Raw genomic sequence first — 15,346 nt, forward strand, 5'->3', positions numbered from 1 at the left:
GAAGGGGAAACGGCAGAGGAGGAACGTCAGAGGCGGGGAACTGAAGTTAAAAGGTTGATAAACGGTGTAGAAACATGCCTTGCACCGAGTCATACATTTAGGACATCGGGTCCTAAGCATCGAGTGTCCTACAAAATCATTTACTTTTCGATCGTAACAAGTGGAATACCTACCACCACGTATACATCCACTTCCAAATATAACAAAAAAAAAAACATTTCTTTTACGATTACCTACGGATGTTTGTAACCCTAAAACCCAGAACGCGAGAAAATTAGTGATGAAAACAACCCAGTCAGGTCAATCGACTCCCATCAAAAGAGGTCTGTGAGTATCTGCCGTACCGACGATCTTGATGGTGCCGTTGGGGTAGATGAGGCCGATGTCTCCCGTCCGGAACCACCGGCGGCCGTCCGACTCGAAAAACTCCTCCTTCGTCTTCTCCGGCTGCTTGAAGTAGCCCATCGTCACGTTGTCACCGCCTGCGGACGGCACGAAACGTCAGATAATGGCACAGAGAAGCCGGGATAATTTGAGCTGCTGTTCGTAGAAAGATACTAGCTTCCATTATCAGGACTATCCGGCAGTGTCGATTCTCCCCTCCCATACCCAGCAATCACACTTGAAATGAAACTGAGGAGTGTGGGTAGCCTCTCAGTCACCTGAGAAGAACTCTAACCCGGGCAGCGCCCCTCCCCTCCGCCCTACTCACCAACGACGATCTCTCCCCTGGGGTGGGGCTGGTCGGTGACCTTGTAGCCTCCCTCCTCCCAGTCGCTCAGCTGGACGTCACAACAGCTGACCGGGTGACCCACGCGGCCCACCGCCACGTCGTACTCTGCGGGGGCGAGGAGGGGGTGGGTCAGGTCAGTCAAGAGAGTCTCACATCTGTCACAGCGACAGTCCTGCCCTCTGTCGGACACGCAAAATAAATGACCGGGTCCCCGCATCGAGTCATCCGTCGTTTGGACCCCGAGCGATTGGATCGCGTTTTTTTTAAGAACAAGGTACTACCATCCACTAAGGTCTCCCAGGTATCTCACTATTCCCACTTATATCCCCTTATCCAGCTGCTCTCTACCCTCGGCTCTGCAATGGTCTTGTCAGACCGAAAGGGCCTAACCCAACAAAACAAGCTCTCTACCCATCCCTCATCCCTCTCTCCTCCTCTCACCGTCCATCAGTGAAGCGCAAGAAGTCGTCTCGGTGAGTCCATAGCCCTGCATGACGCTGCAGCCGATACAGGAGCGGATCAGATCGTGGGTGACCTCGGAGAGTGGCGCTCCGCCAGAAACCATGGCCCGCACCCGGCCGCCGAGCAGGCCGGCGATACGGCTGAACACCAGACTGTGAACAGAGGGGGACAGTCAGGGCCCGCACCCGGCCGCCGAGCAGGCCCGCGATACGGCTGAACACCAGGCTGTGAACGGAGGGGAACAGTCAGGGGCGCGCCGCTTTCATCTCTCACCTGCATCACCTGCATCGTGGTGGGAGAAATGAAAGCGCTGGGATACAAATGTACGATGTACTATGTAGTGTTAGAGAACTGTAAGCTGTAATACTTATGATATTTCAACAAATCTAGCACGTAGTGCCAGTATAGCTGTACTTTTATTGCGAAATCAGTAACTGGAGCAGGCTGCTTAAGCCACGATAAGGCAGCCACTTGAGAAGCTCGGTAAATTGAGCCACTGTTTCGAGATAGTGGCAGATAGTAGGAAGTCACACAACGCGATAGAGACGGGCTCGACGACGCGGAAATCCAACAGATTGCAAGCCATGTCGGTTCGCTACAACCGTAGAACAAAGCTAAAGCTGAGCTCAACTGAGAGCTTAAATTAAGCTCAGGTAATTGAAACGTGTTACCGCCGCTTCTAAAAACAGCATGACACTATGTTACAATAATCACAGCCATTAGCCTTCTACATTTCCATGGTCTCGTTTAATTGCGTCAAAAATTTCCTTGGTGAAACATGAAACGTTCATGATATGCATGATTTTATGTGCGATACTGTGTTGCTCTTGTTATGTCGCCTGATTGCTTGCTTTCTCATAATATGTACTGTTGTGTGTAACTTCACTGATGATGTCTTTGTTCAGAGACGAAACGTTTGATTTTACATGAAGAATATAACGATATGCCTTGTAATAAGGTTTTTACTGCTCCTGAAGCCAACAAAAGCCTTCTACATTTCTACAGCAATAGGTCTCTTACTTAAGATCATCGCTACCATGATATTGACATGATATCCAACTAGTACCATCATGTTACGGTCCTCAGCCCCCCCCCCCCCGTCCCCGCCCCGATCTCTCCGACTATCCGTCAGACCCCCACCTGTGCAGGATGGGTGTGGAGAATCCGCGCCGCCGCCACCAGTTCCTGTACATGACGAACCAGTTGAACAGGCCCTGAGCCAGACGGCCCGCAGAGTGCATCTGCTCCTTGATACCCTGGAGGCGGGAGGGGAGGGAGGGGGGGGGGGGGTGACGGTCAGTGGGAGGTGCCAGCTGGCGGTGTGTTGGTTCTGTCAGCGAACACTGAAGCGGTAAGGGATGGAGCCTCTGAGTTAGGCAGCAGTAATGCAGAGCAACTGCATGCAGCGCACCAGACATAGCGTAATGCAAACTAAAGATAGTAATCATTAATCAATGAGTTCGAAGTTTTGAATGGAAAAATAATAATTAATTGTGAAGCCAATGAACAAAGCAAAAACGGATGTTAAATGAGCAACCTTAGTTGACCGTAAGAAAGACATAGCCAACACCAGAGCCAACGAATGTGAAACTTCGATGGCAATCACCACATCACATTGGTCCCAGTCAACGCTGATATGCCAACTTCTCCCTATATTCCGGCCGATACCACAGCTCTACCATCCCCATCTCGACTCCCCCTCCCCCTTTTCTCTCCGTTCTCGCAGCACACCGACCTGAGCGACCCTGTCGAGGATCATGGGCACGGCGGCCATCAGCGTCGGCCGGAGCACCGAGCAGTCGCCCTGGCAGCCGCGCTTGATCTTGCTCGACTTGTCCATCAGTGTGAGCGGAGAGCTGTAGCCGATCGGAACGCCGAACATCACCGCGCACAGCTCTGTGATTAAGAGGGGGAGGGGAGGGAGGGGTCAGAGCGCGGCGTGGCGGCAGAGGGGGAAGGGGGTTACAGGCGCATTGTGATGACCCAGATCACAGGGAGGGCAGTTTACATTGCTTCTTCAAGGCTCACATACCATGTCGTCACACCATGTCCCACATTCAATATCAGCTTTAGAACTTTGGAGCTCGGCTCAAATTTCCCAAACATATCTTATTTAGCTTTGTCAGCATCCAGCCCCTCATCACCGAACTGACTCAGCGTTCTGTCTGATTGACCAGCCCTGTCTAGTCCGCCGTTTGTACGACCAGTCCCCCTTCCCTAGTCCTGACTCCGTCGCTCTGTACGCCCAACCCTTCCCCTTTCCACCCTGTCCTGTCAGCCGCGGCCGCACCTGCCATCAGTTCGAGGACGTGTGCCAGCGGCAGGTAGCCCAGGTAGACGTCCTCGGGTGAGGGCACCAGCGCCACCGCGAACCCCGTCATCGTCGACACCATGTTGTAGTGGGAGACCATGACGCCCTTCGGGGTGCCAGTAGAGCCGGAGGTGTACCTGAGGTAGGGTGAGGAAGTGAGTCACAGGGTGGTAAGGCATCCCAAACATCAAGAAGAGTAGAGAATATTCCTGAATGATAGTAATGCTTGGGTGTGTAACGCTCTGCCCAAGATGAGCAGCGAACAAATAAGGTCATACGTAAAGAAGTGTAAATACGAGAGAAAAATAAATAAATGTTCATTTGAAGAAAAAGCAGCACTGCAATAAAGAGACAGCAAACTGCTAAGCGGAAGTTCCGACTCACATGATGATGGCGATGTCGTCGCTGGTGGGCGGGTGTGCCTCGAACTTGGCGTCGTGTCCCTTCTTCAGCATGTCGGCGAACGGGATCACCTTGACGCCGCTCTTCACTCCCGAGGTGTCTGTCTTCTCCAGCTAAGGGATGGGACAGAACAGTTCCAGAAAAGTTCAGACAACTGTCTGCCGCACTGTGGGATCCCACTTAAAGGATGGGCAGTCCCCGATGAAGCATTACGTGTTTGACAATTGATCCTAGGACAAAAATTATTTCATGGTGAAAATCAGCCCTCACATTTATCGTCAAGGCTGACATTCTCAGTGGACGAAAGCTGAATCAATCATTAAATTTGGTGGCCGCCATTATTTTCCAGTCAGCAAGCGCTGCGCAGCAGCACTATGACGGCAATTTGCCTTTATTGTCCCCGGTGCTGCGATAACAGGTAATGTCCCTGCAACGCCGTAAAGCGTTCAGCACGGGTGTTTTCAGGGGACGATAACATCACCTCTTTAGCCCACACCCCATCACCCCCCTCCTGCGCCCTGCCCCGTCACCGACCTGGTCCTCCATATAGATGACGTGCGAGACCTTGCTGCAGCTGCTCAGGATCGTCTTCACCTTGGGCATCAGTGAGTGCGTCGTGATCACGTGAGCCACCTCGGTCTCGTTGATACCATGAGCGACGGCGTCCTCACCGAGGGTGGCGTACAGGGTCACCACTGGGGCACAGGTCAAAGGGTCAGGTCAGATGGCGTCCTCGTCCAGAGTGGCGTGCGTACAGGGTCACCAAACTCACCACTGGGGGACAAGGGTCGATCACGTCAAGTTAGTTCAGGTTAGGTCAGGCCAAATCAAGTATACTTCGATCTACTACGATGCTTTCGTTACACAATGAAGCATTGAAATGAACACATTGTCTCATCCGACTCCCACCTGCCGATCACAAAACGATCTTTCAAACCCTCACTCCCAAGCGCTCCTTACCGGTGACATTCTGAGTGAACGCGCCGACAGCGGCCTCCAGCCACTCCTGCCGCGTCTCGGCGAAGATACAGACGCGTCCGCCCGGCTTCACGCCCTCCGCCAGAAGGGCTCGGCCGAACGCGTCGGCACGCGCCGCGAACTGGACGTAACTCGTCCACTGGTAGTCGCCCATCACAAACTGTGGGAGTGAGACGGAGTGAGAGTGAGAGAACGTAACTCGTCCACTGGTAGTCGCCCATCACAAACTGTGGGAGAGTGACGGAGTGAGAGGAGAGAACGTAACTCGTCCACTGGTAGTCGCCCATCACGAACAGCGGGAGTGAGACAGAGTGAGAGTGAGAGAACGTAACTCGTCCACTGGTAGTCGCCCATCACGAACTTCGGAGAGTGATAATAGAGTGCGAAAGAGTAGTGGAGTCAGTTGGGGTCAACTGCCCAGCTTGATTTAAATGCATCCGCACTTCATCATCATCATCATCGGCACCCAAGCTGGGCGAGGGGGAGCGACCAAAGCGCGGCACAGGGAGGGCGCATTCCGACAGCCCCAAACTACCATCCTATAATGCAACTAGCCTAGTAGACATCATTCATGGACACCCAACCCATTGCCAAATGCCCCGACGATCCCCGTAACCTCGGTCGGGCTCCCTGGGAGGCTCGACACGGTCCAGCCGATAGCCGGTGCACGGCCGCACCGATACCCTCAGATATGTCCGGTACTTGAGATAGTGGCACGGCGCGGTCAAGTGGGCATCCGAGCACGCGATTTGAGGGGTGGAGGGACGCCGCTCCATCACAGTCACGTTACACACAAAAACGTGCCCCAGGCCCGCGGAAGGGGCGGTGTCCGTGACGAACAGGGACAGAACAGCCGGAAACCGACTGAGCAATGGGCGGCTTATCGTGGTTACACATTGATGAACGGAGAAAGTGAATAAAGAAGCCAAGTAGTTCTTTCGGGAGCATCTAATAATCAATGACCCAGTCATAATAATGTAAGTTTTCTGTGTTGTAAGAAATGTCCAAACAGTCTTGTTCAGCGAGCTCACAAAGTTTGAAATAATCCTTCTTGGCCCGCAAGTGACGAAATCACCAGATTGACCCTTTCACCACGAGTGCTATTGCCCGAGGCCTTGGGTACCACCCGGCACATTAATATCAATATCTGGCACTTATCACGCTCAAACCCAGTTCGGAAAGAGCTCATTAATGGCGAGCAAATAGCTTGAACCAGTACCATGGTGCAGCTCTGGAGATGCAAAATTTCGAATCAGACACCAGAGAAACTTGCTTCCCAGCTTCCATACGCGATTCAATGAACTTTTTGTGAAGCTTCCTAGGTTTAAGCGTAAACATTTCTTTCGCTAGTTCCACCACGACATAAATAATCAAACAGAAAATCACCCGGGTGGGCGGGCGTACTTATCGTGTCACACATGGGCCCACCGTCTCGGTCTGACCTTCCGCTCGAGGTGCTCTCGATAGCACCTCTCCGGAGAGGCTGTTCAAGGCCGCCCCTCCATCCCACCCCCCTCTCCTCTCCGCCCTCAGCTGGGTCCCCGGCTATCAAATAGTGGTGGGGCCACCGCCCACTGGCCAATTCCAGAGCCCGTTACAACTGCGAATCAGTAAACATATACCTTGCGTGACGACGGATTTTCTAGCATGCTGACCGGCCTCCAGACTCCATAGTGCATACACAAAACTCGAGGATGTAAACAAACTCCGGAGATTGTGGTGGCTTGAATCTACCGGGAACAGAGTTTCAGGGGGCGTGTCCCTGTAGTTTACAACTGTGATCTAATTGCACTAAAAAAAACTTTCGGCGCACAGTAATCACAGCTTCAAATCCTCACTCAACCCACTGAGAATTAACGACTTCGTTCAAACCTTCGGTACTGCATTCTCCAACGCTAAGCAATCCATGTCCTTTAAAAAATGTATTATTTCTCACACACGGAATCCTGTAGCGGGCGTCGAAAGAAGTATCGTATCTCCGTATGTACCTCTCCTCTCAATCATCCCCGACCTTGACCACCTGACCCGCACGGGCCACAGAGGGGCGTAACATATACAGAAGACACGCCCGCCGATCCGAAAACTCGGCTGAATCGGTATAAACCGGCTCATAGGTATCCAGCGCTGCGGTTGAGCCGACAGACTTTGAACACAGACATCCCACGCTGGCGGACTGATCCTTTCTCGGAGACACGCGACCACCAAATTCGTGTCGGTGAGGGTGGTCTCTCTCGGCCCGCCCAAACCCCGGCCCAAACGATAGACGGTCTGAGCAGCAGGAAGTTACCAATTCTCGGTCGGACGCCGCCACGCGTCCCCGTCCTCCGGCTGTGCTAATCGCCGTTATAGCGTGTCACTGGCGCAGTTCATAGCCCTGACGTGAATAGAATGAGCTGCGCTATGGTGTCTGGCGGGTGCAGGGTTGGCGGTCCATCGCGGCTATCGGTAATGCTCGAATGTCGTGTTGCCCGGCACCAGGCGGGCCCACCGCGCTATCGCCCCTATCGTAAACACGTACTCAATAAAACACGAGCCACCGGGCTGTCCCGGCGTGCGCTCGGATAGCCTCGCACTAAACGATGTGTCGCGTGGGTTGGGTGACAACGGTTTTTACTTGTCGTAAGAAGTATGCATGAGCACCTGCCGGTATTTACAAGATAATTTGTAAATAGCATACCATCAAAACTGACTATTGACTGACCTACCGTTACATAATCTATCATCACATGTTAGCAATTCAAAGTCATACTTAGTCGAAGAAGTCACTTAATCCCTTCAAATCTACTGATCTCCGTGACCCCAACTCATCCGTCCCTGGCTCTCAAATCCCCAATCACCCACCACGCGTCATGCCGTACCTTTTTGAACACCTTTCCGTTGGGCTGCGTCTCGTTCTCCTCAGAGAGGATGGCTCGCGTTCCAAAGCCCTTCTTGTCACCGTGCTGTTTGACGGCGTACCGGACGATCTGGAGGTCACAGGTCACAGGGTCAGACCGTCAGACATGGACGGCGCGGGTATTATTAACGTAGCCAACAATACCAGACAAAAACGACTTCCCAAGAGAAACGTGGAATACAGAACGAGGGGCATGAAGAACATAACAGACCGAAGTGTTCAGAGTTGTTCATCATGGATGTGTGTAACATGCCAAGGGAACAAATATAAAAATGCGCACAAAAAGAACACAGAATTAGTATTAAAGTTAAAACCAAGTCATTTTGAAACAGAGCGGGATGAAACTCAAAATGTGATGACTCCATCCTCACGGAAGGCGCTACACAACTTCAGTAACAGCGACACACATTCCACAGATAAACTGGGATCCGTCCACCATTAAGTACGAGCTATCAAGACATACAAGGCCACCGATCAGTTGCGCCGAATACGATCGGGTGTTACGCATTGTGTAAGTGGAGCAACGTCATTAGACCAACTATCCGATATCCGATACAACCGGTAACATTATTCATTTTGTGAGGTGTGAATGCTAATGGGTAGGTAAAGAGTAAGTATGTAGGGGCAGACTGAGAACGAGCCTATATTACGCTGATACAAAATAAATTTGTTGCAATTTCACTATCTCTACAAACGAGCAACGCTTCACAATGTCATGGGCTATACATAGAAGATGTCAGTTAATCAGGTGGTAGAGTCGGGATCATTTTCAGGTTGGAATGGTCGCCTCTAATAATAAGAGGTCATGCAGACGAAGCAGACAGCATCTTGCATCAGGGAGTAGGGACGGCTATAATAGTAATAACTATTAACGCATAATAATATTAACGGCTATAATAACGCATTTTTTGATAGTGTGTCCTAAGTATCGTTGAGAACGACAACAGCTAGCTACAGCTTGCTTGCTACATGACGTGAGAATGGATGTTCGGTCGCTGTTGGGTGATAAAACGCCAGCGCTACTCGATGCAGTGTTCCAATATCTTAAGGATTGTCGCCTGTTTACGATGTTGTGATCGACGAGTTGTCACCATGCACTGTTGCTTATCATGTCTTGTTCCTCATGTTTTCCCCCGATTGTTGTCTAGATGCCACGGTATGGTTGGCTACCCAACTTAGCATATACCTACTAAGTATCACTTGATCATGTAGATGCTTTCACTAACAAAGTTTTTTTTTGCAGAAGTCTGGAGGCGTAGATAGTTTAGAATACTGTTGATGATTAACCAAACTAACTTAAACGTCTACTGTCCTCGCCTATCACCTGTCCCTGCTGAAATTCCTACCCTGCGATAACCATCCTTTATCCCTTTCACCGCTTAGTTTACCCTGCTTAGTTTCCCAATCTTCCCAACGAAGATGAATGCAAGAATGTGAACTTCACAAATCAAGACGTTGGACGCAAGAGCCTCGCCGCTAAGCGCCCTAAACCACAACAACAACAACAACGGCTATAATAGTGTTAGACTCGTAATTGGCTGTGTCCCTTTCAGCTGTATCTTTTTACGGACCCACGAGGCCCTCTACGTTCAGTCCTAGCTTAACCTAACCTCACACGTTACCGTTCATCGGTTCTGTAAGGACCATGCGATGTTTCCATCGCAAAATCCGCAGGAACTGAAAGACGGAAGAATGAAGGAAGGCACTCTCAGGTTCAATAGCGGCCGCAACTTCAGAAACGAACGAGTCACTAGTGAAGAAAAATGCCCCTGTGTGAGTCATCATTACAACTTTAAACTTAAACTACCCCAAACTTCGAAACCACATAAAACCTAAACGCCTAAACACACTTTCAACTGGATTCCCAACTCATGCCTTCTGAGAGGTAAGTTTCGCTAGGCCGGTTACCTTTTCGACGGTGTCGAGTTTTTCGCGCTTCATGGTGACCTGGAAGCCGATCGGGTCGTCGTAGTTCCTGTAGCGACATACCGATCCCGGTACCTCCTTGGCCTGAAACGGAAAATAATTCCACTCCTCAATTCACGTGCGATATACCAAACATAGCGAACAATGCCGCGCATGTCCTTAATATCAAATTATTTACTTCGCCACAGTTTGGTCAGGCCCTAAGAGCCACTCTCCCCTCAGCATAACCCCATATCCCCTGGTGAGTGTGCTGCCGGTGTCGCTGCCAGTTCCGTGTTGGTGCATACTTGGCGCGCACTCCACGGGCCCCATTACACCCCTCCCTCCCTCCTCCGCGTCTGCAGAGCCGAGGGGCGGGAGCCACGTGGGCCGTCAGCCGGCGCGGCGTGATCCTCTGACTCCCCGGCAGTGAGAGACTGTCGCCGCCCTCCGACCCGAAGCGGGGAGGGGCAGGTGTTGTTCCCCGCCGAGAGAGGGGAGGGGAGGGGAACAGCACCTGGCTGCACGCTGGGGAGAGTGTGGAGCCGGAGAGAGAGCAGGGAGGAACATCTGTAACCGATGGGCGGCCCGGCAGATGGACGGTGCCCCAGCAACGACACGCAGCCGTGAAGGTCATTTGCATGCAACGGAGAGGCGGGGACTGGGGAGCTAGCTGACGCGGCTGACCGGTGATGGGCGCTTTCAATACAAAAGTTCGAGTGAGCCAGGAGGAATAATCCATTGAGGAGACAACTCTACCACTCTTTATAGCGGATGTGTGTTACATTACATGTCGCCAGATGCTGCACGTCGGAAAACTGAAACATTTAAGGATGCAAATGACAACAAAGCATCCGGTGAATACAGTGATATTCCACTTTCGAAAAAAGCAAAACTACAGCTAGCAGTGCGTCCCAACCTATTTCTAAGCCTTTGCAAGCTAACAAGAAATCGACTTTGGATTACCTCGTATGCAGTTCCGTCCCTTGTTCTGATATTATCTCATTTGTGCCTGAGGCCTATCCAACACAAGTACCGTATCATCCCCTCCCTGTTGTCTCCAATCGCTGGCGGAAACTAGCGCAGACTAGCCTGTAGACAAACTAGCCTGTGGCCAAGTTGTCGCCACCGTATCTCCTACACTCGACAGCCAGGCAAACAGTGTACCACGGCCATCGCGGATTATCTGCCCGATTGCAGACGCCGCCGGTACTTGCACATTGGCCGGGCGACTCGGTACAGACTGCCCGTCGCGTATCGCCCCTGAGGGCTGCCGGCCGGAGGGCGAGGGGAGTCGACGGCGCAGACCGATGGGGCCCCGGTAATGAAGAAGAAGCAGGCTGATATTGTTTATTGATGATGACGGGGTGCGTTGAAATGATCGAACAAGGGATCTTGGCGAGGGGCGGGTTATTAAACGATCATGTGCCCCGTAACAAGCAAAGCTGTGAGCAGAGACATTCTACGGGAAGACCTGGTATCAGCACGTAGATTCTCCCCAGTCTCGATACATCGGACATCCCGTGTCAGTCTGCGTCCAAAGAGCACCAGTGGACCCGTGCGGTCTCTGGCATTATTACAACACGGGCGACAAGTCAAACAAACAGTCGACCCGTGGACGGGCCGACCACACGACACCAGTGCAGAGGTCGGGTCGGCGCCTGTCCTCCGTACCAGTCATGTGAGGACGGTCCGCTGGACTGACACGACCCGACCGACCACACACGGCGAGGACTGGACGGGGACTGCGTGAGGACTCGATTTCCAGTGATTCCACGGCTGTGTGAGGACGTTGACTAATGGAGAGCAAGTGAAGCTCGGTTCGTCCCGGAGTCCTCTTTCAACTTGGCTCCACCGCTACAGCACAGCACTTACGCAAATGCTAACTGAAGCTTTCATTGATGATTTAGATAGTGGCATTCGTAGTCGCTGCAACAGCACCGAGGTGCTTCCAATCTTACCTGTTTGTTTCCAGCTCCATCGATTGTATAACCGCGTGCCACCCCCGGCAGTTATAACGACCCCTCCGTCAAACATTAACGCTAACTGATAGCATCGCACGACAACCGGTCGATACAACTAAACAATACATTCAACACTGCTACCTGAGCTAGACCGTAACAGACAACAAACCCAGAGTTAAAGTCATGTCCTATGTACTCACCCGAATCTTTTTGGCCTTTTTGATCCGGACCCAGGGCTTCTGTAGGATGGTGTAGATTGGTAGCGTTATGACGTCATACACGAACATGACGCTGGCGGCCACGCCCACCCCGAGCGAGGCTACGACGGTGCCCAGCATCGTTAGACCTGGGGAGAGAGTACACAGGGAGGTTAAAGCGAGGTTACGACGGTGCCCAGCATCGTTAGACCTGGGAAGACAGAGAAGACGGGGAGGTTAGAGCGAGGTTACGAGGGCGTCCAGCATCGTTGCATTATTGTACCGGCGGAACGAAGTAGTTATAGGGCGTAAAGAATGCTTGACAAACATGTGTTCATCGGTGTAGATTTGACGGACCACTGGATGACACGGGAGCGGGGGTCACTGGAAGTACGTCTAAGATATTGTATATGATATTCTCAACGCTGTATTAGACTAAGAGAGGCTCACATTAGCGGAGCACGGTCCATTGAGCACTGGGGTCTGTTGGATGGTATGCCTCACAATTAGTGTGAGTGTCCCCAGGCACTATAAATTTGCAGGAAGAAGTATGACATTGCTTGGCAACGTTACATAATTTAGAGTTATTGCAGTTGGCAGCCGTTCCAGCGTCGCCAGGCGTCGCTTATATAAGCAAATCTAATATCATATACAGAATGTCAAGGCTACAACAACCCAGAAATCCAGTTTGACGGCGTCCGATCAAGTTATTATAGAAAGCTTTACGGTCAATAACTGGCATTGCGGCATACTCCGAGCCCCTAGTTCACGTCGGCTTTACATTCCAACAAGAGTTATTTACCGATGAATACGAGACCTTTGGAGCACGCTGAGGCAGTACAGTAGTCCGGCACTGCCACCCTCGGTATTGACAATCCGACTACAGGCAGTCGTCGTCACGCCACCATCAATCAGACAACATGATAAAATATTCCGACGGAGCCGCACCTGAGCAAAACAGGTAACTTGCACAACCACCAGCGGCCTAAAAACAACGCGGCCAGCCGCAAGGCCGTTTGGTGGACGGCCAACAAAGGGTCCCGGTAGCAGAAAAACCGGCGGTCGGTTAGCTGCTCAGTCAGGGCCGCGTCACTGGCACACGCACACGGGAGAGATGCGGGCCGGCAGATGGACAAAGGAAACGAACCACTTCACCTAGTTCTTACAACGGGAGGGGGTGACTACCCCGAACACGCCAGGATTCACCAAAACACTACATACCTATGCAAGGGACAAATATTTGACGGCCACGTGTGGCCTCCACTTCCGTCCACACTATCCCGCTCTCTACCTGCCTGTTTGGTTCCTGTCCGTTGAACACAACTGCCAGCCGGTCACTCTGTGATGAGTGAGAGAGGAGCACTGCAGAGGACCGACCCTGAGCGGACGAGACTAGACTAGACACAGACGGGACGCACGTGTCGGGTACCGCGGTGCTGCCGGCCGCCTGCCGCCCTCCCTCTATCGTCCACCGTCACCGACTGCGAGTCGCCCCTCCCGCACAGCGACGAGCACCACGACGGCGTGGGGAGGGGCAGGCGACCTCCCCCGCGGGTCACAGTTCAGGGAGGAGCCGGCCCGCAGGGCCGGTCCACAGTCCAACAGAACTACTACCGTCCATGAATGACCGGTGCGTCAGCCGGCCTGGCAGCCGCGGCAGGCGACAGGGTCGGTCGGCCGATACGGATTCCCAGCAGTAAGGGCGGTAATACCGCGAACACGGGCGGACTGTGAACGATGACGTCACCGGAACTACCAGGTACCGCCGAAAGGCGGATGATGAGCCTGCACTGTGGGTCACAGCCCCGTCCAAGGTCCGACACATTGAGCTGGTAAAGTGAGGTTGCATGACGCTGAGTGACTGACGCTGTGAGCTGTCGGCACCTCACATTTTGTAGGTCGGGTGTTACAGCATATTAAGCGTGCATTCGGCATCCAGATAATCAGGGATAATTTTCCGGGATCACCGGGATCATTCGGTGTTTTAGGCTAACACCGTGTACAACGGACATAACAACGAGTAAAAGAGCCATTAGTGAAGCAAAAGCAATCTAAAAATGTGATTAATTGCATCGATGGTCCCTGCAATACCAAATTATTACCAAAGTGATCCCGGATAATTATACCTCATTTCCAGGATGTCGAACGCAAGGTAAAGGGAGCACAGCAAACTTCACAAAATGTCAATATGAGCCCATTGGTCGTTGGTTGTCCAACGTCCATGGATTCATGATTCGCACAGATTGTTGCGTAGATCCAGCCCACGGTCGGACCATGACAGTGTTTCACGGCCGCTGCCAGCAGACTGCCAGCAGTCACACATGGCAAATTCGATTTCCATGGAGACATCAACAAACTCGGAGGCTCCGACATTGAGTGACTTGACCATAACATATGACGCCAGCTCGCAAAATGCGCTGACAGAGTGCCGTGAAACAGTACCCATGGCTATAACCATTCAGTAATTCCTGCTACACGCATGACGCAGAGCGGCAGAATTAAGTCCAAAATATGGCTCTCCCAGTACAGCGAGTTTTACAAAGTCCATCACAAACAGTTTGATGCACAGAATGATAACTTAAAATGAGTTACCCTCGGAATTGAGTAGTCTGAGTCATGTTGTGCCTATGTGTTGTATGGCCCTGTGAGGACTGCCCTGGTGGGTCACGCCCATACAGAGACATGCCACCTGGTTCAGATGATCTGGGCAATCTCAATCAACAAGCAATCAGCCTGTGCACCTCTGTGGCTAGCATGGTCAGCCACTCAGCATTCAGCACAGCTCAGTGAGCCATCAGCACATAACTAGGTATATCACAATATTGCTGGGGAATTAAGTCTGTGTAGCAAACATGATTTATTTTGTAGGAAACCATGAACTAAAACCTAAATCAGTTATCAGAATCTGCCAGGCCTTCAAGGAACATATTTGTAAATCTGCAGTTCTATAAAGGCCTGGCTACACTATGAGTTTTCTGTGTGCGTTTTTTGTGAGTTTGCGTGTTTTGCATAATATCTTTCTAGAAAAGTTGTTAATATAATTTGTTTAATATTTATATAAAAGTTAATAAAATGTTGATACCAAATAAAAGTTAATATATAAAACATATAACAAAAACATAGGTAATGTTGTTTCTTTCTAGAACAACATTCCGCAAAAAAAAAACATGTAGAATGAGCTAACGCATAGTGTAGCCAGGCCTTAAGAACTTTTTGGATGCCTTTTATGGAAAAATACCTTTATAAGTAATAGCACTAATTGAGTTAACTCGGAATCGACTTGAGACGGTTGAGTCGGTCTGAGTTAGTTTGAGTCGTTCTGAGTCGGTCTGAGTCGATCGGAATCGATTTGAGTCGGTTGAGTCAGTCTGAGTCAGTTTGAGTCGTTCTGAGTCTGTCTGAGTCGATCGGAATCGATTTGAGTCGGTTGAGTCGGTCTGAGTCAGTTTGAGTTGTTCTGAGTCGGTCGAGTCAGTTTGAGTCTGCCTGAGTCGGTTT

The 15,346-nt window shown here is 51.3% G+C and overlaps 1 protein-coding gene across 5 annotated transcripts in view; it reads right to left on the reverse strand.

Annotated features, from left to right (window-relative positions):
• The window catches only part of LOC122377611 (long-chain-fatty-acid--CoA ligase 4-like), a 17,371-nt gene extending 2,031 nt beyond the window's left edge, over window positions 1-15,340 (reverse strand). Inside the window, exons 1-13 of one of the 5 annotated variants that reach the window (XM_043357848.1) lie at window positions 15,087-15,340; window positions 11,852-11,997; window positions 9,691-9,792; window positions 7,745-7,852; window positions 4,869-5,046; window positions 4,443-4,603; window positions 3,891-4,021; window positions 3,486-3,643; window positions 2,931-3,091; window positions 2,336-2,451; window positions 1,175-1,347; window positions 713-838; window positions 345-482 (exon numbers count right to left, since the gene is read on the reverse strand). In XM_043357848.1, coding sequence (XP_043213783.1) covers window positions 345-482; window positions 713-838; window positions 1,175-1,347; window positions 2,336-2,451; window positions 2,931-3,091; window positions 3,486-3,643; window positions 3,891-4,021; window positions 4,443-4,603; window positions 4,869-5,046; window positions 7,745-7,852; window positions 9,691-9,792; window positions 11,852-11,989 — 1,690 coding nt within the window. In that variant the 5' untranslated portion in view covers window positions 11,990-11,997; window positions 15,087-15,340. Of the gene's footprint in view, window positions 1-344; window positions 483-712; window positions 839-1,174; window positions 1,348-2,335; window positions 2,452-2,930; window positions 3,092-3,485; window positions 3,644-3,890; window positions 4,022-4,442; window positions 4,604-4,868; window positions 5,047-7,744; window positions 7,853-9,690; window positions 9,793-11,851; window positions 11,998-12,650; window positions 12,714-13,139; window positions 13,601-15,086 lie in introns of those variants that run through there. The other 4 variants (XM_043357847.1, XM_043357845.1, XM_043357843.1 and 1 more) reach the window with 4 other exon arrangements.
• Between the last annotated feature and the right edge of the window lie 6 nt (window positions 15,341-15,346).

This window comes from Amphibalanus amphitrite, unplaced genomic scaffold, assembly GCF_019059575.1.
Source record: "Amphibalanus amphitrite isolate SeventyFive unplaced genomic scaffold, NRLGWU_Aamphi_draft 000047F_arrow, whole genome shotgun sequence".
NCBI lineage: Eukaryota > Metazoa > Arthropoda > Thecostraca > Balanomorpha > Balanidae > Amphibalanus > Amphibalanus amphitrite.